At 38.1% G+C, this 22,979-nt stretch overlaps 2 protein-coding genes across 2 annotated transcripts in view; one reads left to right on the top strand and one right to left on the bottom strand.

Annotated features, from left to right (window-relative positions):
* Positions 1-22,979, top strand: part of TXNDC9 (thioredoxin domain containing 9) — a 120,464-nt gene that overhangs the window by 75,557 nt on the left and 21,928 nt on the right. The gene's annotated exons all lie outside the window — the stretch shown is intronic.
* EIF5B (eukaryotic translation initiation factor 5B) overlaps positions 1-22,979 on the bottom strand; it is a 39,239-nt gene that overhangs the window by 11,422 nt on the left and 4,838 nt on the right. The window contains exons 2-13 of the mRNA XM_069876398.1: positions 11,712-11,837; positions 11,531-11,615; positions 10,508-11,144; positions 9,808-10,034; positions 9,480-9,630; positions 7,791-7,886; positions 6,554-6,640; positions 5,041-5,133; positions 3,014-3,309; positions 2,276-2,383; positions 2,021-2,131; positions 1,080-1,147 (exon numbers count right to left, since the gene is read on the bottom strand). Coding sequence (XP_069732499.1) covers positions 1,080-1,147; positions 2,021-2,131; positions 2,276-2,383; positions 3,014-3,309; positions 5,041-5,133; positions 6,554-6,640; positions 7,791-7,886; positions 9,480-9,630; positions 9,808-10,034; positions 10,508-11,144; positions 11,531-11,615; positions 11,712-11,837 — 2,085 coding nt within the window. The remainder of the gene's footprint in view (positions 1-1,079; positions 1,148-2,020; positions 2,132-2,275; positions 2,384-3,013; positions 3,310-5,040; positions 5,134-6,553; positions 6,641-7,790; positions 7,887-9,479; positions 9,631-9,807; positions 10,035-10,507; positions 11,145-11,530; positions 11,616-11,711; positions 11,838-22,979) is intronic.

The following is a 22,979-nucleotide window of genomic DNA, read 5'->3' as shown; positions in this document are numbered from 1 at the left end:
GCATTGAAAGAGAAGAAAAAATATCAGTCATATAGCAACAGAACTTTAATAAAAACAAATACAATGTCAAACTTACATTGACCAACAAAAAGCTAGAGCAAATAAAGTATTTTTCCAAAAAAAATATAAACTATATAAAAAAATTATTCAAACCACACTCCATAAATTCCTTCCAACAGAATATATTAGAGTACACGTAAGCAGAAATAAGAAACTATTATTCTTCCAAGAGTTTTCCTACTATATATTTTTACAGGTTAAGACATAGTCTGATTTTTTTCCTGAGTGAGAACCAAGAAGGCTACAGTGAAATACAGGAGTGCAAAATCTGAACATGATAGTTGTAACGCACGACATAACACTAAGATTATCAGACACCTTTGGTGCCAAACAAAACCTGGCTAGAAGATGAAGAGCTCCAAGTTGTAGGATGCCAAGAAACTGATCAGAACATTACCAAGCGCCCTAAGACACAGTATTTCAATGCTTGCAGACATAAAAGACTTAATCCTTCTGTTTGGAGATTCCACCAGAGCAACACCTCAGTGAGTACAGTTACGCATATTCTGTTTTAAACCGAAAAGTTGGTTTAGTGGCTTGTCTGCAGGCCACTGGCATTCCTAGACAGGTATGATCTCTGCTAGGAATCACCTGACTTGTGCAATTGGTCATTTCTAGCCTTGCAAACTCCATTACCTCAACTGGGACACTGTGAATGGGAGGCTAGGACAAAAGTTTTCATAGTGCTTAGGTCTCACCTTTTCTTTTCCAGCTTGCTTCCCGCTTCCATCTTTCCTCTTACACTAACTATTAAGAAAAAAGTTATTTGTATGTTTTTTTCAGATATTCATGGCTCAATTGGCATGAAGACAGAAAACCAGTCAGGTATAAAAGGCCAGCAATTAACCAGATATAAAGGCACTGAACAAATCCACTTATTCCTACACTTTATGTTTGTCCCTTTTTTTTTTAAAAAAAAGAACCACAACGGATGAGGCGAAGACCTAGCACTTCGTTAAAAATACATCTAGATGCTTTAGCAACCACTTCTGGGAAGTACAACGCTGAGAAAACATTACCTGAAAGACTCATGTCCTGGAGTGTCGATTATCAGCATGCCTGGAATTTTTATGTTCTCTCTGTCAAACTAATATTTCAAAACATTAGCCATCTTGAAAAAATTACAGAAGAAATTAAAAAAGGCTACAAGCGGGCTGCATTACTGACAGCCTTCACTTCAAAATCGTGATAAATATTTTAAGAAAGGTCAGTACCCTCCACAAACCAAATCAGTCAAAGCTCATTTCAACAAAAAACCAAAAAAAATTACACATCAATGCAGCACACTCCCCTAGGTATCAACAGGCTGTAAGCTCAGCTAAAATTATAAGAGAAGGCAGCCTACAGAGGAAAAAATAGTTCAGGCTAGAGAGATTTATCACCCTTCTCTTGAACATTTCTACCTCTTCTCCACTGACTTTACATTCTTAATAAATCTAGTAAAATCTTGGATAAGAAAAAAAATCCCTACCAAGGTTTTTTTAGTCAGCTGCTGCAGCAAGCAAAATAGGATCTAGTATCCAAAACAAGCAATACAGACTATTATTTCTGTAAGACAGTAAAATTCATCACCTAGAAATTTGTCCAACTTCAGCACACCCCATAAAAAGGCAGGTTTTTAACAGAAAATACACTAATGCTTCCAAAGTCTTCACTTGCAATCAAAACATTGACAAATAAGCAGTCAAGGTGCATGTATACTGTACAGAACAGAGCAAGCAGTATTTGTGCATTTTTCTGAAGAAGTGACATTAACTGACACCAAATGTATTACCTAAAATGAAAAATGAGAAAGTCTCCTCTTTGCTGAGGATGAGGGGAAAGAGGAATTAGAAAGCCATCAACCCCACTGTTGGGGACAGGGGGAAAGTACATCTGCCCATGTCATGAAATCTCACAAGGCCTTAACTAGTTTACAAATCATACTTTAAGAAACAGTCTTTGAAGCACTATAACTTACGTTTTTCACCATCTTAGTTTGCTCATTAATAGCTTCTAGGGGAACATTAGTTGCACCAATCTGCTGAGTGATACCACCAGCTTCACTGTCCTGTACATGGGTGTGACGGAGCTAAAGACAAAAAGATCAGAAATACTCAGATATAAGAGACTACGGTCACCTCTCTGAGTACAACTTAATTCTTTCTATTTGCAATGAAAAAAAAACATGCATAAGCAAGATACGCAGGCAGTGCCTTCACATTCCAAATCTTACCTTATCTAAAATTTTGGTCTTGCCTGTGTCTACATGCCCCAAGACACAGATAACTGGTGCCCGGAGCTTTTCAGTGTTCACATTTTTGCTGTTTTCAGCTCGTCGCTTCTATGTAAAAGACAAATAAAAACTGGTAAGTACAAACAAGCAAACAAAAATATCACAGCTCACCTCTGGGCTTGATTACATACATACACAAAAGAGTTAACTGTGGGACTTCAACTTTCCAGGCAATTCAAGGCCTGTGATCTCTTTTTTGGCAAATTAAACATTTACAACAGTTAACTTTTTGTTTGATTGGTTGGTTTAGGTTACAGTCAAGTAGGCTAAGTTATTGTATCAACTAACACATAGTTTTGTTGATGGTACATTCTGAAGAAGCACCTCGGGTAACCAAGGACATCAGCAGCCACAAAGATGTTGAACAGTTTAGAAATCTATCTTTTAAAACTCTGAAACATGTCTGTTAGGGATAAAAGCCTCTTTCTCCAGGAAGGTGAGAAGTAGAAGGGAATGACACTGAAGCGCATTCTTTGTGATTATGTTGTCTAAAATCAAATACTTCAGCTTCAGACAAAACCAGGTCTTTTTGCTTAATTAAAACAATTTCTGGACCTGCCTAAATATTAGTCATGACACAGCCACCATTTTGACAAGTATGGTTAAAAGACCTTTCAATGAACTGAAGATTGTTTCTTACACGAGTCCAGCTCCTCAAATAAAGCTGTGCCTTAATACCTCAATTCTCCGTTTAGCTTTGTCATAAGCACGCTCTTCCTTAGTGCGGTCATCATCAGAGTCGTACTCAGAATCAGAGCTAATTTCTTTGCTGAGCTTTTTCTCCATGGATTGTTTTCCAATAGCTTGGGAGTCTGTCTCTCTCTCATCTGAAGTCTTCTCATCCTCATCTTCACTCCCTTCACTGTCTTCAGATTCTTCACTCTCTTCTTCCTCTTCCTCCTCATCCTCTTCCTCATCCTCTTCCTCATCCACTTCATTTTGTTCTTTTACCTCAATGTGCACAGGTTTGCTCTCTGTTAAAAAATCCAAACAAAATCTAAAGTAAAAATTCTCTATTAAATTCACACTTGTGGGGGAGAGGGCAACATAAAACCCCAGAGACAGACTACTACAGGAGAGTGAGGACCTAGAGTACGTTCCATTCAAGAAGTGCTAGCCAAGATGGCTTTTTATTTTGAAAATGGAAAAATAAGTGTTTCACAACAGAGCTGCTCACTTAAGTGTTTAGGGTCTCTGCAAGCAGTGAGTTTCATGTGGAAGAGGAATGATATAAGCACACTTACACTTGACAATCATCTGCAAATATTCAGATAAAGTGGCATTCTTTAAAGCTGTGTGCACTTCACAAAGGAAAGGATGCATTAACACATTTAAACAGAAAGCCAAGATAATCCAAATTCAACACAACATGATGTATTTTCCGTATTACTGGTCAGGAAAGCACAGTTAAGTAGACACAACAATCACAACAAATGGTCTTTTCTACATCTTTAAAAATCTCATCTTAAGGTTTTCCTTGACTGTTCAGAGAAGATTAATATTTTTCAGAGGAATTCTTCAGTAAACAAATGAAAAGAACTATCAAAAAGTAATTTTCTTTCTTTGAAAGCTTCCCATTCTCAAAAATCTTAAAGCTTAAGAGACAAGCTAATGAATACTTTAAACCTATCTTCCCTACGGAGGTGCCAGAAGGCTCACTGCCTTTATAGATTAGTTAAGTTTCATTGCTATGCTGCAAGACCATCAGCTTAATAATACACTAAATCTGATTCCCAGGAAGGTTCTTTTTCAGGATCACAATGGCAGATCCTTCAAAAAAAAAAAAAAAAAAGAAAACAATCAGCAAGGAGTGAGATGTGACATTCTCTCCCAAACAGTGGCAAGAGACTAAAACAGACTTTCAAGAGGGTTAGCAGCCCCAGTTAGTGTGTGTGTGTGTGTGTGTGTGTAGCATTACACTTGAAAGCACAGGACTGCGCAACTCAAAAATTACTTGATGAATAGTCTCTGATCTTAAGAAACAATGAAAAGACATCACGAAAGCGTTAAGAACAGTAATTAACTCCTGTTCAGCAACAGAAGAAGAAAAAAACCTGAGTAGTTGACCCTGCACATTCTTACGCAGTTCTAACTTCCCCATAAACATCACTGTTGACCAGACAGAAAAAGGACTTTGGCATACACGTGCAGGACTATGAATGTTCTAGCAATTCTTTCCTTTCTTCCACACCTGCCTCTCAATGAAGCAGATGAGCGAAACTCCCTGTAGTGCACACTAGCCTTCACACTTTGAAAACTGTTTGAAAACTTCTCACAGATGCCCTCCTAGATGTTGCCAGATTTGTGTAGTAACATTGTTAGGGCTTGGGAATGGTTACTTGAAAAATATAGCACCAGGTAAAAGGTCTCCCTAAACTCTAGAAGGTGGTTTAAGCACAGTAAATTGAGAGGATTTTCACTTCCATAAAAAAAAAAAAAAGAACAAAAAATTCCATCTGAATTATTTTAGGTGATAACTGTACGTGAGTATTTTGAGAGTCTTCTTTAGCAGTATTTGTGCAGATTCTGAAAGCTCTGCCTCTGAAAGAAGGATCTTGTATCTATTTATCATCACGCATGCCTCACAATTTAGCTAATGGACAGGGCGAGAACCTAAATACAATAGTTTCCTACAGAAACAAAAAATTCAACCCAAAGAAACCTCTTGATCAGAAAAAGCATATGTTTGGTATTTACATGCCCACCTTTCTCTCCATCTTCGTCACTAACCATAGCTTCCCAGTCATCCAAACCTCCATCTTCTGATTCTACTTCTTCTTCTTCCTTTTCTTCTGAAACTAAGAAATTCAGCATTAAAGGAAAAGAAATAGCCCAGCAATATACAACATTTTTAGATACCCCTTCCTTTGACACCAACAACTGCAACTTATAAGTTTCCTGCTACCATATTTCTATCAAATTATCTCTATGTTCCCGAAAGAGGAAATGCTGCACATTTAAGGAATAATCTGCAGTTCTCCCTACCAAATCTTACTGTGTTAACATCCTTACCTAGTAAAACATATTTTTGAAAGACAAACTACCCATCTAGTTCCTATCTGCGTATCGTGCAAGTGTCACACAAATCTCTGCCAGAACCATGTTCCTTGAAAGGAGCTGCCCAGTTAATAGTTAGCCTTGTGTAACAAAGTGACAGAGAAACAAGAAAACAAGTTGGGTTACACTATTAACTTTAATGAGTAGGAAAATAAATTCTCTCCAGAAAGTGCTATTTTAGGACTCCAGGTGCCTTAACATAATTATACGACGGGTTCAAGAAGCATTAAGTATATTAATGCCAGCAGGAATTCAGCCAGATATTAAAAGCTGCCACCTCTTCATATAAAAGACAAATGGAAAAATTTTAACCCTCTCCAAAAGGGGCATTAAACAACAGGTATGTTGAAATTCTATGACGCTGCATGTACTGCAACTACGTGAAGTGAGTTCCAGATTGCTACAATATTAACCAGGAACTAATGTTCTGTCAGTGGGCCCTTCTCTTTCATGGTAGTGAAATTGCTTCTTCAAGAGACAAGTCAAGCTAAAATTAAGAGTACACATGCACCTTTGTTTTCAAAAAACTGGAAAAAAATTCAGTATCTGTTTCAATTTTTACCCTTTTTCCTAAGTTGGACAATCTCCTTGCTGAGGAAGAAGCCCAGTATAATTCGACTTTGCCAAAACAAGTTCTGCTGTCCTCATTTTTGCCTACACACAATCACTTGCTATGCTGATACTCAGTTTCACAAGCTAACCCAACCTATACCTAGTGCCTTCAGCACTTGGGAAAGCAAAATATTTGGAATCAAGAATACAATCACTGTGAATATTGCAGTACCAATACTACATGCAGCAGCATCATTTCCACCCTACCCTTACCTAACCACTGACAAAAGCCTTTCAGAAAGGAAATGAAAGGTCGAGAGAGCTAATTGTAAGGCACTGAATGTGCTTATTTGAGATAGTTGCCGAAGCCAACTGAACACTGGAGTTCACCCAGCATAAAGGACCTTTACAGTCTCATTCTGAACCTTCAGGCCTTTTTATTCCATAAAATTCCATCAGTTCCTCCATTAGGAAAAGGAAAAAAAAAACAGCAGCTATGTCAAGAAAGGACAGTCACTCAGCCCCCATCTAACAAGGTATGACACCCACCATGCAGTACTGCCACACAGTCTTATTATGTGTTCTAAGCTTATTAGCATTACTACTAACCTGGCTCTACTGGAAGAGGAGTCTCTTCTTTTACTGGTGTTTCCAGTTCTACAGCATCTTCAGCTGGTGAAGTTACCTCCATGCTTTCTGGAATTGCAAGAAAGCAAATCGGTTGCTACATTCTTCCAAGGTACAAACCAACAAAGAGAGACATTCAGTTTCATATTTAAGTTCCACTCTCAAGTTGTGCTGTCACAAGTAAACAGAATCTGAATTTATTCAATACTAGACTAACTGAACTTTGACTTACTGAACCAGAACAAAAGTTAGAGCAAGTGGCTTATTTGAAAAACATGGTTTTCTAAGCAGTTACAGATTTATGGGATAGTCATATAGTTATGGCTAAGATTACCATTGGTTTTGAACATTAAAATCCCTCACTATGAAAGACGAGAAAATGAAGTAATACTGATGAACTACATTATACATTCTTGCTTTCCTGTGTTCTTTAGTCGGGGGGAAGTCACTGGTACAATTAGGATCAACTGTTCTCAATTCTTTACACACACTCCTTCATTGGTAAATAACCAGGTAACTCACGCTGAATGTAAAAAACCCAGATAAATGACAAGAAAACCGATGCAAAGGGGTTTTGTGTTGTTTATACTAAGGAGTAGTCTTGAGACAGTAATACTCCAACAGGAAAACCACGAAACAGAAGTAAAAAAATTTTCACACATTCACATGTTCACTCTAGGTCTAACTAGCACAATACATTCCAAGGTTTCAAATATGCAAGGTCTCGGAACATCTCATGCCCCGGAAAATGAAAATATTTTATATGAAAGAAAACAGTCAAAAATTGTCTGCAACTTAAAGAAATGCCCTAAAACCAGGATCAATCCCCTCTCATACTGGTACATCAACTTCCATTACAAGCCACTACTATTTACACTACACTGCATTTAACCTATGTATGCACACAAAGCTTTGAGCCTCACATTTTTAGAAGGTCTTTACATTCCAAACACCTCCAACGTTTCAAAATTCTAAAGAAAATACCGAAGTTGGCAAACAAGTAACAGTCAAGTAGACTGCAAAACAAAGGATCGAGTGAGCAGTCTTCAAAACAACTTTAGGATCTTAATGCATCAGCACTTGCATGTGGAAGCAGTGGTGTCGAAAGAACCTTAACACGCTCCCTGCAGTGCAATTAGTTTAGGATTAACTGATTTATTCCACAAACACTTCTGGAAATGTGACTATTCCATTAAGTATCCCTATAGGCAAACCACACCTTCTTTATTTTCTGGCTGCTGCTGCTTCTTTTTCTTTTTGTCTTCATATATTGGCCTCTTCTTTGGCACAGAGTCTTTGGATGGCACTTCAACACCTGAAATAAAAAAAAGTTTGAAAGAAAATCCAGGTGATAATTACTAAACATAAGCTTTGGTTTAAATGAGAACACATTTTCCAGAATTGCAAGGCAGAGGAAGGGAGGGAGTGGAAAGTAGGTTCAGTGCACATTTTATCTCTTTAAAAAGCCTGATTTGCAAAAGCTGCAAAACTTGAGCCAATTATAGTTCTTCAGACATTCTGAACACCCTCGAAAAAAAATTAGATAATTAATGGAAAAACAAAAACCACAAAAACCCAAATCTGACCCTAATACTCCCGGTTTGAAGCTATCACATAGAATCATAGAATCACTAGGTCGGAAAAGACCCACTGGATCATCACGTCATCACATCAGTCATCATCGCATACTTACATAGGATTTCATGAACAGATAGACCCTCAAGTTTAACAAGCATAAATCAATTTAAAGCCTGCTATGTTAAAACTCACTTAAAACTAGTCTGCCAATCATCCCAGTTTCAGACAACAATGCAGCAGTTAAGAGGTACAGCTCTTCTTCCAGGCTTAAGGTTGTTCAGTAGACACTGTTTTCCCTTTTGCCCAGTGTTAGGGTTGGTTCGGTTTTTTCAAACATACATGGTTTTAGGTATTAACACCAGGTTCAACTCACCACCTTCATCTTCACCTCACCAGATACACTGAAGTGTCAGAAGGGATTCAAGAAAAAAACAGAAGCTTCATGCAAAGACAGATTAATAATTTAATTACTGCTGCACCTTCTGAAGCACTCAAAATTCCTTCAGGTACTGTGTGATTTACAGTGTAGATTGGACAAAAATGCAGTTGCGGCAGCACACAAAGAGAAGTATTCTAATAACTACAGCAACAGCTGAAGAGAAATAGTCTGCGTGTGTTTAAGAGCTCCAAATGTTCTACTACCTACAGAGACTCCCACCCTTACACAACCAGCTACCAGCCAAGTGGCAGATACTGTTCTCTACCAATAGAAAAAGAAGGATACTCAGCATTCTTTTCCTCAGACACAAACAACTCAGCAGGAGCAAATTAGGACATGGGCTTACAATACATTGGATATGTTACTTAATGGCAATGGAAACAGATTATATTTGACTGAAAATCAGGAAAGCTCCTATAAAACCTTTCCCTGAAGCAAATGCAACAGGATAGTCCCATGGACTAGCTAACCTGAGGCAAAGCAATGTAATTGCTTAAGCGAGCACATGAATTAATTCAGGAGGATCCATATCACTGGTCTTACAAGACCTGAGACCCACAGCCTACCTGCTTTTCCAGGCCTTTGGACTAAGCAGTGGAAAAAAGAGATTTTTCTTAAGTTCCATAACTAACACCTCTATACCGTAAGTGGAATATATAAAGAAGTTGGCTATTTAAAGTATCAAATGAAGATATACACACATTCAAGGTGCTTAAAAAAGAGGGGGCCACACACACTGCTCTCCTTGACAATAGAGCAGCTGTAAATGGAATTAATCCGTATTTGCCCTGGAACTTCAGGTAGAAAAAATGAACACAGCAGTAAGGAGTATGTTGGGGTGGTTTTGTTTTTTTTTTAATAATAATTATTATTTTAAGCTTTACTGCTTACCCTGAGCTTGAAGTAGTTTAAGAGTAACCTCTGCTCTTGCTCTGGCATCTCGTTGAGCTTTTGTTAAAAGCTTCCCCTCCTTCTTCAAACGCTCTTTCCTCTCTTTTTCCTTCTGTTTCTTCCTTTCTTTCCTCTCTTGCTCTAATCGTTCCTAGAAAAAGGTTAAAACACATGCAGAAATTTCACAGCATGCTTCACACAAAAGCCAGCCAAGTGTATATTCTATTGATGAGAAACATATCAAGGACTAATCCACCAACTGCATCTGCAAGGGTACAGGTTAAGATTACCCTCTCCCTCATTCTGTCCTCAGAGTAAGACACGGTACCTCCTCTTTGCGCTTCGCTTCTAGTTCCTCCAGTCGTCTTATGCGTTCTTCCTCCTCTCTCCGTGCCCTTTCCTCCTCCTCCTTCATTTTAGCCAAGGCTTCTTGCATAGCTTTAACAGTGGCTTTACTGGGACCCTTTTTCTTCTCCTTCTCCTTCTCTTTTTCTTCTTTCTCACCTTTCTTTTTTTTCTTGTCTTTTTTCTTTTTGTCCCCCTCATTGTCATCAGCTACAGAAAGAAGAGACACATATTCAAAGATTCCAGAAATTTTAAAGATACTTTAAATACAATTAACATTTCAGGTATAATAAATAACACCAAATCAGGAACATTTTGACTGGCACATAAGCACTTCATAACAAAAAAAAAAAAAACCCTCAATCTTAAAGTTACAAAGTCTTATAGTTACAAAGTCTTAAAGTAACAGACTAACTTGAAAGTGAAAAAGTATGTCTGCATAATGGAACCATAAGCATACATTGTAATGAGAATTCGCCATCTGGCTTTTGTTTTCTCATGTACCTGAACAAAGTACAGGCCGTAAAAAACAGCCACGTGAGCCAACACAGAGGCAAACAAGGCTACCAAACGTCTAGTATTTCCAATAAAGCAACAAATCATATTTGCTGCCTGTCAGTGTTTTGACCGTCTTATAAAAGCTGCAGTGGTTAAATTACAGTTTCAGAAACCATGTTACAAACCCTCTGTTCCTGCAGGAGCCTCTCCTTTTTCCCCAGGGACTTCAGAAGCCTTCTCCTCAGCTTTTTTTGGAGCTTCCTTCAGCTTTGCTGGTTCTTTACCACCTTCTAAATCTTCCTTCTCCTTCTGCTTCCTCAGTTTGGCTTTTTCTTCCTCTCGTTTTTTCCTTTCACGTTCTTTCTTTTCTGCTTTCTTCTGAGCCACTGTTTTTACTTTGAAGGAAGGTTCTTCTTCATCATCCCCACTTTCAGCAGCAGGGGCAGACTTTGGTTTTTGGTTTTTCTTTTGTCCTTTTCTAGACTGGGAGGCATCATCTGATTCATCGCCACTCTCACCTGTAGACACTGTTCGTGTGCGCTCTTTGCTTTTCTTAGTGTTAGTTTCATCATCTTCTGACAGATCATGCTTTTTATTTGACTTCTGAGTTTTCCCTTTGTTTTTCTTAAGCTGTGTCTCATGATCATCATCATCATCGCTGCCAGAAAGCATGTCTTGTTTTGCTTTCTGAGGTTTTTTAGACTTTTTATCTTTATCTTCCGCTTCCTCACTGTCATAGTCATTTTCCAGATTGGCTTTTTTATTCTTTCCTTTCCTTTTTTTATCTTGTTTTGATAAGCTTTCTTCGTTGTCATTTTCAACCTGGTAATTAAACAATTCGATAATCAGCTGTGAAAAATTATTTGCTATTGCAAGCTAAGCAGCAGCATTGAGAGATGTCAAGAAAAACTTCTCCAATCAAAGGCAAAGCTTGAAAGCAACAACTATTCCTGCTGAGCATACTACCCCTCAGCCCTCAATTAACGTTTATTCTGATTGGCTTTGAATAGTCATCAGCATGAAAACATGGTTTCTAGTAAAATCTTTCACAATTGACTTCATTATGAAAATATGATAAAGCACATGCTAGCTGGACATTTCACATAAGACTTCTAATGACACTGCAACACCAGAACTTCTCTGGGACAGAGCTGTCTCATATTTCAACTATTTCCTATTAAACAGCCCACCTCCCTCTCAACGTTCACCTTTCCTGTAGAAGGTTCCCTGTCAACTTTGCCTCCTTGTGCCTCTATTGACAGTTCTTCCAGCTCTTTCAGGATATCATCTTCACTAAAACAAGAAAGAAATTATGGTACGTAAGTAAATAAGGGTTTATATAATGGAATAAAATTATATGGAATATAATGCAGATAGAATAAAAATTACTCAAAATCCTGTTTCTTCTTCTCTTTTTTCTTTTTGCCTTTGGATTTCTGAGGCTCTTGCTCCTTTGCAGCTCCTGCACCTTCTATCTCAGCAGCAAGGGCATCAATATCAATATCATCTTTTGCACTAAAAATCAAAGAGAAAGCAGAGTTATCAAGAGTTGATACATTAAGTCTACATAAGTAGAAGCCACCTGCATAAAACAAACAAAAGCTTTGAAATGTAAAATCAATCACAAAACATGACCAATGCAGGGGCAAAAACCACATTAAACAAGCCATTATGCATTTCACCTTATCCTATCAAGCAGGACAAAAATGAAAAACCTTCATACATGTCCTCTGCTTCAAGGGAGGTGGAACAGTAAAACATGATCAGTTCTTGCAACACTACTTTAAAAGTTTAGCTATGACATTTGATAAAGCTTCTTGGAAGAATCTAACTGGACTGTTCTACTTTGTTTCCCCAAAAGATAAATTGTTTAGCCCTTCAAATTACAGCAGGTGCCATCAACAGAAAAGCAGCCCTCACGATGCAAGTGTAAAAATGAAGCAAAAATAGAAGAAATCTTGCGATTTTCGTTACCTGGATATTCTATTAAGCAGCATTCATCTGTTCCTTTAAACATCCATTAGAAAACAAAAAAGCTACCATATCTTTATTCAGCAAAGTGTAAGTTCCTGTTCATGGTAATGGCTTCCAACTCACAGTAACAGTTGCCTATGCTTTGCCATCAGACTGAGAAGATTTGTTATTATCTTTCAAGAAAATAAGCAGAGAGGAACACAATTCAGCCTCAAGTCAGACTCTACAGCACATCATAAAAAACACCAGTGCAGTTGATAAGCAAACATTTCCACCGCCAGCCTTAGTACCCTTCCCAGGCCTACAAAAGCCGAACGAAGTTTCACTAGGCATCTGAAATATGCATCCTTCCTTACTAGATCTCATTATATCGAGTTTCTTTCTCAAAAGCATTTTCTTTTCTTTTCTTGTTATAAATAGCCTCTCATTTGCAACTAAGCAGAAGGGACTTCTTTCTTGTTCTTTACCAATAGTTGTAATTCAGATGCACTTTTTTCTTAACTTGTCCCACAAGAATTGAGCAAAGAAAGTTTAGTGTCCAGTGTTTTTTCTACCTAATCATGTTCACAATACAATTGTAAGAAAGGAGACTTGCCTATTCCCTGCTTCAAACTTAGAACTTCAACACTGGGACCAAAACCAGTCTATTAAAGCAGTAAATATTAGGATGCTACTTTTATCACAGCCTGCAATTTCAAAAAGCATTTAATCAATATGCTATTAATATCTCATCTAACTCTCTCTTCTCCCTCTTAGATACGTGGACAGAAAGCTGTTCTTTGTTTCACAATTTCACTGCCTCAGTTACTACCCCCCACTTAGGACAAATCAGCCAAAGCTTGACCCACCAAATACCTGAATCTCTATCAAGGAAATAGAGGAAATAATTTCTTCCAAATTCAGGACCTCCAAGATATCAGCAAATTTTAAACTACCAGAGTTTTCGCCTTGCCAATTTACCAACCCAGAAGTCAAATATTAAGAAAATAATCAAGTACTTAATTAGTTCTTTAAAGACATTGAAATTCAGTAAGTCTTATTTCCCTCTGCAAAAGTAGAAGGCTGAGAGAACCATTTTACAAGTTTAAGTGAATGCTAACATTCACAAAATCGCATTATCCCAGGTACTGGGCACAAGCAAGTCACCAAACACTGTCCATATGTGACAGCAGCACGAGTAAACAGGAATGCATGTTGTTTTTTTTTTAAAAGGGCAACGTTAATTGTATTTTTAAGATCTTAAATTGTCTTTTATATAGACTGAACAAAAAATAAAAGGCCACACAATGAAGCACCTCACTGTAGAGCATCTTTAGTACCAGAGATGCCAGTACCAGTCAAGAGAAGAAAAAATACACCTTGAATATACCTAGCAGCACTTCTTACAAGCACTTCTCAAAGAAACATAACCCTCGAAGTCAATGCTCTAAACCAATCCCTACCCCCCTCAAGAAAATACAACAAACTTTTAGCCATTTCCACCTTAAGAACAGCTGACCTGACATTTCAGCATTTTAAGAGCTGTTTTTATAAGCAGTTTAACTGGCTGTGCACCAGGGTTAGCATATACAGTTAAAATAAAAATGTCAACAATCATCTGTACATCTTGAATTAAAGGCCTAACATCAGGCTAACTACATTACATCTAGGCCCTCACATTTCTTTTTGCATTAAGTGTGGTATATCAGTTTATTAAGCACACTTGCTCATCCCCTCCTACTCTAGGAGTAAATGGAGGAGATTGAGTCAAATCTAAGCTTGAAATAGTTTGACAGGACCAAAACACAAGCTCCACTACTACTTCTTGCATGGCTGTACTGCTCCCACTACTACAGATCCTTAACTATGTGGTCACACAGATAATAAAAAGCTTACATTTTATACGAATGGTCTCAAGGTTGATTTTTTACACTGCAGCTTTGCAGAAAGTTATGTCCAAGCACAAAACGTGGTTTTTATGCTACTAGCAAAGAGGATGATCATGGTACCTTATGTTTTCCAGTACAAAGGCTTTAAGGGAATGGGGGGTTCTTTGTTTCTAAAATCATTACATTTCAACTGAACCTTGAAGAAGAAAACTTCCTTGGAGAAAAAAATATCTCAAATCAAACACTGAAAAAACTAATTCACAAACATAAAGCTTTAACACTCACCAGCAAGAACAGTTTAGGAATAATAATGAGAACTGTTCAGCTGTCACAATAGTGCTATCAATATAGTACAAGCGCCTTTCCAGTCTTGGCTTCCACTGCTTAATAGTCAATTGTTTCCAAGAAATCTGTGCTTTTTAGTACATTTCCCTTTACTAAGAAGCAACACAGCAGGCTTCAAACATCTGAGCCTGGATGAAGTAAAAAGTAAAATTAAGGCTGCATGCATTTACATATACAGTAATACATAAAGTTATTATTCCTCTTAAGAATTGTAAAGCAAGAACAAAATCGAAAAGCCAAGAAATTCAAATACTGATTTCCATTACTAAGAGTTTATTCCCACACTGACCTTGAATTTTGTTACCTTTTAAAATTATAATAATATCCCACTAGGATTTCATAATAAAAGAAACTTGAAAAGATGATTGAAAAGGTGCCCTCCCTCTTTTCCTGGGAGATTATGTTATTAGGAATCCACTGCATCTAGATACAAAACGGGAGAGCTTCCAATTAGCATTGGAAGAAACAAGTAGAAAACTTTCCCCCTCCTTGTAAACCTTAAGTAGTCCCCAAACGTGTTTCAAACCCAAACGTTCTTGCAAGAACCTCCTCTTCCAAAAGGTCTCCACACAGCCACTTCACTCAGCTTTTGCAAGGGTTCTAACCTCAACCCTAAGTAAGAATGTCTGAAAGAGGCACCTGAAAGCACCAGTACACTCCAACAGTTTCCAGTTCTGACCTCAAATTGGCTTTTGTCTGAAAACTGTATATACAGACTTCACAGTCTCAACTTCCTTAGGCCAGTGAAGCTGATAACGCTCTGGGCTCAAAGGAGGCTTGCTGTTAGCAGGTTCACACAGAGAGACAACCCTATGTTTCCAAGCACAGAGGCTCAAGGAGTTCTGGAAAGCATGGCACTGAAAGCAAAGTGCTACTGCACTGCTGAGAAGGGGTTATTTCCCCGATTTTCTTTTTAATTTGTTTCAGAAGTGAAGCCTGAGACACCTTTCTTATTCATGTACTTCTGATTCTAGCCTATATTTTTGCTGCCAGATATGAAAAGAAATATTGCTAGAACAGCATTTCAATGCAGTAAATCACAGCAAAAGTTAATGTACTTCACCCAAAAACCTAACCAAGCAATTTTCAAAACATTAAATGCCTCCAGACGTTTTTCCATGGAGGTCTGTGCCTGATACAGGGCAAAACTATGCAGCAGGAGAAGACACATCAGTCAGGCTAATTAAAGGAGATGGCAGTAATCCATAACAAGTATGCAGCGATCACCACTTTTTAGATCACAAGCAAAACTTTTTTTCTTTAGGATTGCATCACTGATCAAAAAAGTGTTTCAAGTAATTTCCCATAAGCAATTTCACTGCCTTTTTCCCATTTAAGCAAGATTACAGCAACATAAGACCTCAAAATGTTCCAAAAGCAGCATACAGAAGCATTCACATACTTCATACTGAAAATCCTTGACTTCACTGCCCAAAAAATGACATTAAGAAATCATCCATTGCCCAAAAATACTCCAGTACAAACTGCTTGCATGGACTACTGAAAACCTGCATTACATAAAGCCAGTTATTATACAGTCCTGAATATTCAATAGGTCACTAGTTAAATTCTGGTCTAGCACACCATTCTGTACCAAATACACCCAGATTATGCCAAGAAAGAGTCTGGAGATTTTTAAGACAGGTATAGGCAACAAAGGAAACTCCAAAGCATCAAATCAGGCCAGTAACAGAAAGTAACACATCAAAATCCAACCTAAACTACCTTGTGTTACATGCTAAGCAAAACGTGTGACAAATAAAGCTACAACCCCAAACTCTGCCTGTAAGAGAAAGTATGAAACATTTTCAGCATGATTAAAGCAGAGCTCAGAAATAAATGGAGAGCTGTTACCTACCACTGCTCAGTCAGACGCAAAAAGACAGCCGGTAGCTCTCCTACTTATAAGATCCCACACAGTTGCAAGCTATTGAGTCAGAAAAGTGGAAAAAAAACGTGAAAACCCCGTGACTGATAGTGCATGGTCTGTAGAAAAAAAAAAAAAAAAAAACACCAAAACACATTGCAGTGTTTCTCTTGCTAGTACAGCAAGAAAACCTTAACGTGTTGGGCTGGTTTTGGTTGGTTTGCGCTGTTGCAGTTTTTTCTTTCAGGGGGTGGGATGGTGTTTTTTAAAACATGAGAAAAAAGCACAGTGTTAGAGTAAGATCTTTTTCTGATGCAATGGCCTGCAACAGCCAACGCCTAGACATTCCCTGTGTAAGCTATCATGAGGCCAGAGTTCAATGCAACACAGGCTTTGGTTTACAAATGTTTATGTCAATCCTAGTTTCGCATACTAGGGTTTGCTTTAAGCCTTTTAAAGAGCATGCTTTGGTATTTGTTCACTTACAGACCCAAATTATAAATTTCCATTTCTAATCCTTGTGCACAATTAGCAAGATGTATTTTTGCAGTTCAAAGTTTTACCTTTTCTTTTGCAGCCTAAGATATTACAGGGGTTAATTAGTGCACATCTCACCAGAACAAAAGTTGTCATGCTCCAAACCAAGATTTACACTCGCAACTCTGAAATAAAAACCATCAGAGCTTCCTAAGAAAGCGTTTCTGAACAGTTACAGGTACATTTTAATTACCCACCACTTCTTGATTCCATGGAAGATTACAAAAACTACTCAAAGCACTGGCACAGTTGACATATTCATCACCAGGAATTTTCATAGTGTGAATCTTCTATACTAACAACAGATAATGCATGCAATATAATCTCTGTAACAGATAAATCTAGGCATAGAAACTTAAAAGACTTCCTGGGCACCGTCCCAGAAAATGAGGCCAGATGTGGGGAAGACGGGACTAAAGCCACGGAAATAAGAGTCTATAGACTTCTAGCATTATTCTTTGCTCAGTGACCTTCTGCAGATGAAATGCTTAAATGCCCTTCCCTGCCAAACAAGTTCCTCTAGCTTTCCATGCAGGTTCTAGCAAAGGACAGCCTTGCAAGCCAACTGACACCAGCAGCATTTCACAGATACTCTCTGCGAACAAACAAGCACAATACATTAGCAAAAGCAACAGCAAACATGCACATTTTCCTCATCCTCTTTTCTAAGACCATACACAACTACGACTGAGTACACTTATAGTGCCTAAAATACATATCCCGCAAAATAGAGCAGAAACTTCATTATAAATAAGCACTGTGTGTATGTACGTGTGACGGAGATAGCATCCTGACTAAGCTGCAGCAAGATATAGAGCAAAGGAAACTATTAATCCATACATGAACTGAAAGAGTGGAGTAACAGGATTAATTAGCAGTATACAAAGGAGCCAAGTTGCCCTCATTTGTATAAATCTGACTCTACTGGAATAAGTTTAATGAAACTGCAAAGATTAAATAGAAAAATTCAGCTTACAATGAGAACAAGCCTTAACTACCAGAAAACCAATATCCAGCTTTTCAAACAAAATCAACAGGATAACACTCTCCTGCAGGAACTAAAGCTAAAGGGTACATGCAGGCTCAAAGATTACAAAGTACATTTTGATCCACTGCACTGGCTGACAGATTACTAAAGCTTTCCTTCATCTTACAGCTAACTGAGATAAGTCACATCACGCTAAAAATATTTTAGTTTGGATTGGTTTTAAGCAGTCTCTGTAAAAATGAAGTTCAAATGTCAGAAAACACTATACAATTAAAAACAGACTAAAAACATTCACATGCATGGGGCAGAGAAGTCAGTAAGTCGACAGGGTAAGAAAGTTGCATCACTACTGTGAACTCACTGCCCACATTCCTGCATAATCAGAAGATTCATTTTTGCTGAGGCAATTCTAGAGATATTTCATCATGGACATGACACCAGCTCTTCTAACCACCTTCAAAGGAACATTACTGTCATTAAGTCATTTTCTTTTCCTCAAAAAAAAATACCACCAAAAACCCAGTACCTTGAACTTCAAAAAGACTGAAAAGAAGCTGAACCATCTCTTTCCATGTGTTTGGTTTTGCAACAGTTTTAGACCAAGTAAAACTAATACTTTTAGACAGGTCCTTACCATTGCTCCCCTAGAACATCCTACCCATCCTGTCTATGTGGGTCCTCAACCTAGAAATAAAGATGCATTTCTAAATACAAGCTTATCCAAAATTAGCAAGTTACCAATGCTGAATGGCATACTTATATTTGATTTTATTTGTAAGTATTAAGATGAATTCGCATTCTCTCTTCCAAAGAGAAGTTCTTTTAGAGCAATTGCTTTAAAATGCTACTGAAATAAACCACTTTGGAAGTAATTATTTAATTGTTCAAAACCATGCACCATCAACTTGTTGTTTAAATGGGTTATGAAACTGAAAATGCAAGCATTTGCTGGCTCAGCAAAGCTATTCAAAACATGAAAACAAAGCCGTGGCCACCTTCTCATTCCTAACTACTAAAGAACATGAAGACTGTAAGCTTCTCTTTTTAGAGTAGAAACAGCCACCTGGTTTTTCCTGCTGGAAAACATTCAAATTACATACGCCTGAGGAAGTTTGAAATTCATAAAAGAATGAACCGCAGTCCTTCCTAAGCCCAAGCAGCAACAGAGTGTCCATGTGAGCAACCCACCACTACAGCCCCAGGAAAAAGCCACCCCTCCCTTGCCTCTTCCTCAAACTATAGGGCAGGGGAGGGGTGAAGTGGCTTCCCCATTCCTACCCATGCTTTCCCTCATCAGCTCAGGCAATCCTGCAGCCACAAGTCCTTGCAAAAAGCACTTCTGGCAGCAGATCAAATCACACATCTAAGTTGTACTGTGGGCACCGAAGCACTGAATCCAATGCAAGGAAGCAGTTACAGCATGCGGCTGGGGACAGTAGGAGTAATACCACAAGGTTTGAAACATCTGACAGCTCAACTGAATGAAGTGTGATGTGAAGCTACACACCTTAGCTATTTTTTCCAAGTAAGATGAAGGGAGCTGGTGAAGCTACCTAATTACATGAGACAGTAAGGAAGTAACACTTGACTAAAAGGGTAATTGCTTTTCATTCAGACTCCCAAGATAATGATTCCTTTTTTAATATTAAAGAGTCATGCCTTCTCTTTCAAGCTTGGCTGAGGAAAAAGACAAGTGGAATAACTATCAGCTAAGCAAAGCCCTGTGAAAAAAGACATAGAAAACATAACTTCTAACCCCAACAGATTCTAGAAAAATAGAAAGTCTCCTTTATACTTCCCAGATACATAAAAAAAGCTCACCACAACCCAAGATTCCCATTTAAACAAAGATATAGCAAAACTTCAAGAGAAAAAGCTTCTGTTGTGGCTAGTAGGTGGCAACACAAAGCTCTGGAAGGAAGCAGTTCTGCAAGTTTCAGTTAAAGTGTTTACACCCCAAGAGAACAAAATGACTAACAGCATGGAATATGAAACACTAACTGAAGAACTAGCATTTGGTCTTCCCTGACCTAGTTATTTTGGGGTTGGTTTGTTTAGAAAAAGTGCAAAGATAACAGAAATTACCTCCAAATCCAGCATTTCTCAATTTCTGTATCCTATGCATCTCTTATTGTATAAAATCATAAAACATCACTAAACACCACTGAGAATGCTTTAAGATACACTTTATATTTCCCATAATCCTGAAAAGCAAAGGACACCCACTTACATTAACCACAATTAAAACCTTCATCTAACAGCATTTATCTAAAGAAACATGTTTCAGCATCAAGCCAGTAGATTCATGTTTAAAATCTCCAATAGACCACTGTAAAAGAAAAAAAAAAAAAAAATAAAAGACATGGGAAGAGCAAGTGATCAGTGCTGCAAATACCACGATCACCACAATACACATCTTCTGTACGCTACCAATTGCTTTCAGACCAGAGCACCTACCAGACTGCACTTTTTTTAGCAAGCCAAAATAATGACTGAATTAATTACGTATACACATAATTTGAGTGCAGAAAAATTATTTCCTCAACCAGTCCAGGGGACTGTTTATGCGAAAAGAGTCTAAGGGAGGAAAAAAAGGAGTATTACGCAAGCATTGAAAGTTACTGAACTAGTTATGGCCTCAAGCTCCACCAGGGGAGGTTTAGGCTAGACGTTAGGAAAAAATTCTTTACAGAAAGGGTCATTGGGCACTGGAACAGGCTGCCCAGGGAGGTGGTTGATTCACCTTCCCTGGAGGTGTTTAAGGCACGGATAGACAAGGTGCTGAGAGATATGGTTTAGTGTTTGATAGGAACGGTTGGACTCGATGATCCGGTGGGTCTCTTCCAACCTGGTTATTCTGTGATTCTGTGATAGAGAGGTTGTCCAGAACTGTAGCCTTGACTCCTAGGCAGCTTTTAAGTGAAGAACAGCACAGAACAAATGTGCAGCAAGGCACATGAGCCCAGTCAGAAAAACATGACAGTACTACTGCAATTAAAACCAGTAAAGGCGTATGCACAGCTTTCAGCTTGTCTAGTTTGATAATTACAAGTGTGACAAACAGCAAAATCAAACAAACTTCTCTATTCTGGGCAAGTTTATAAAGAGATCTTCAAAGAACTAAAAGAACACTTTCTACTTTTACCACTGGCTTGCAATGTACTATTTTCATTATTTCCATAAACACTAGTTATACATAAGGTTTACATACCTTCATGAAGGTAACAGATGAACAGAATAAAGATTTTAACAAGAAAAGATTCTTCTAACAATCTAACTTGTGCACTGCTGTGCTTTTTGTTTGTGTTGCCATTACCACAAATATTTTAAGATCTTTAGAGTCTTTTTACACTGATGTTTTGCTTTATAAAAAAACAACAAAATGTATAAAAATAGTTTTCTAATAAATATGAAACGCCTGCATTAAAGACTATAGGTTCCGGGACAACAGAAATATACATTTGCATAAAACAAGACAAGAAATTTCTGTAATGGAGAAATTATTTTTCATTATTTTAGTCCCCCTTTCAGTACAAAATCCTGGCATTTTCCAGATGAGATTTGCAAAACAAGGATTGCAAGGGCTTATCAGCTCTTCTCCTAGACACAGCTGCAGAAAGGTTTGCTACTGGAAATATTTGAGAAGCAGATAAGAGACAGCCATTGTAAATTTTCTGGTGCACGGAGTGTTTCTGAACTACAGGTGTTTGCAGGCTTTCTAGCCTTCACAGAACTTTCCTAAACATCCTTCAGAAGATTTTACTTAACATACTAACAAAGATGAGCCAAATGGAACCATAAGGAGGCAATGTCAGCAATTTAATTTGCGGAAGAGAGGCAATATATAGCACCAGCAACAGCACCATAAGTCTTATTTTAGCAGCAGTGTTCATTCTTGGCAGCAGGATCACAGTTGGCACCTGTAACTTCTAATGCAATAGGGATGAATGATCGGAGTGCTATGCCAAGGCAACAGTCTACAGATATTAAAGGGCACACATCTAAAAGTCTACCTACTGGAAGCTAAGGAAAACTACTAAAAGAAGATGACTTAAAGCTGGGAGAAGAGAAAAAACACAAGAAAAGCTAGCACAATCAGGAAAAAATCCATATTGCAGTCAGGGAATAATTTGTAACCTACAGCACACAGCATGCTTACTTGGAAATCTATAGCAGCACTTTAAGGCTTGAATTCAAAGCACAGTTCTGTAGTTTACAACAGCCTTTCTGCCCACACATTTTTAAAAAATATCCCATACTAAATTCAGAGACAGTAGGGGAGAACCTTGGCATTTCTTCTGCCATTACAGCTCTATCCAAGAAGGAAAGCATAACACAAACAGTCCCAGGAGGAGCTAGACTACACATCAGAACACATACTCTTCCATTAGGAAAGCCTGGAATTCAGATGCCTCATTTTTATTTAAAGGTTTGCTATGAAGTTTCATTTGAAAAAAAAGCAAGCAACACAACCATAAAAATTTCTAAGAGGAAACAAAGCCACTTCCACATGGCTTAGGAATTACTAATGACCCAAGGTACTCTCCACCTTTATAAAGCCCCTAACACGCTATACTGAGTTTTTCCTACAGGAACCATGTATCTGGTGATTCTAGATAAATATGTTCTCCATGGACAGATGCACAGTAATCCAGTGGCAGGAGTCAATAACAGAGCTTGGAGGAATATAACAGAGATGCTGGTATAGCAGAAACAGATTTGTAAGTATATTTGTTCAGGTAGCAATCTGTATTCATAACAGGCTACAGTCCAGCATTCCCATCCCTTCCCTGCTCACCATAGCTATCCTCTCATTCCAGGTCCTGTCCCTATATATTTATACCATTATCCTGATTTCAGCCGGGACAGAATTAATTTTCTTCCTCATAGCTAGTAAAGTGCTGCATTTTGGATACAGGATGAGAGTAATGTTGATAGCACACTGATGTTTCAGTTGTTGCTGAGCAGTGCTTACACTTTGTCAAGGACTTTTCAGCTTCTGACACTGCCGCAGCAGCAAGGAGGCTGGAGATGCACAAGAAGCTGGGAGGGTGCTCAGCCAAGACAGCTGACCCAAA

The sequence above is a fragment of the Phaenicophaeus curvirostris genome, chromosome 1 (assembly GCF_032191515.1).
Source record: "Phaenicophaeus curvirostris isolate KB17595 chromosome 1, BPBGC_Pcur_1.0, whole genome shotgun sequence".
NCBI lineage: Eukaryota > Metazoa > Chordata > Aves > Cuculiformes > Cuculidae > Phaenicophaeus > Phaenicophaeus curvirostris.
This window is presented reverse-complemented; position numbering and strand designations above follow the sequence as displayed.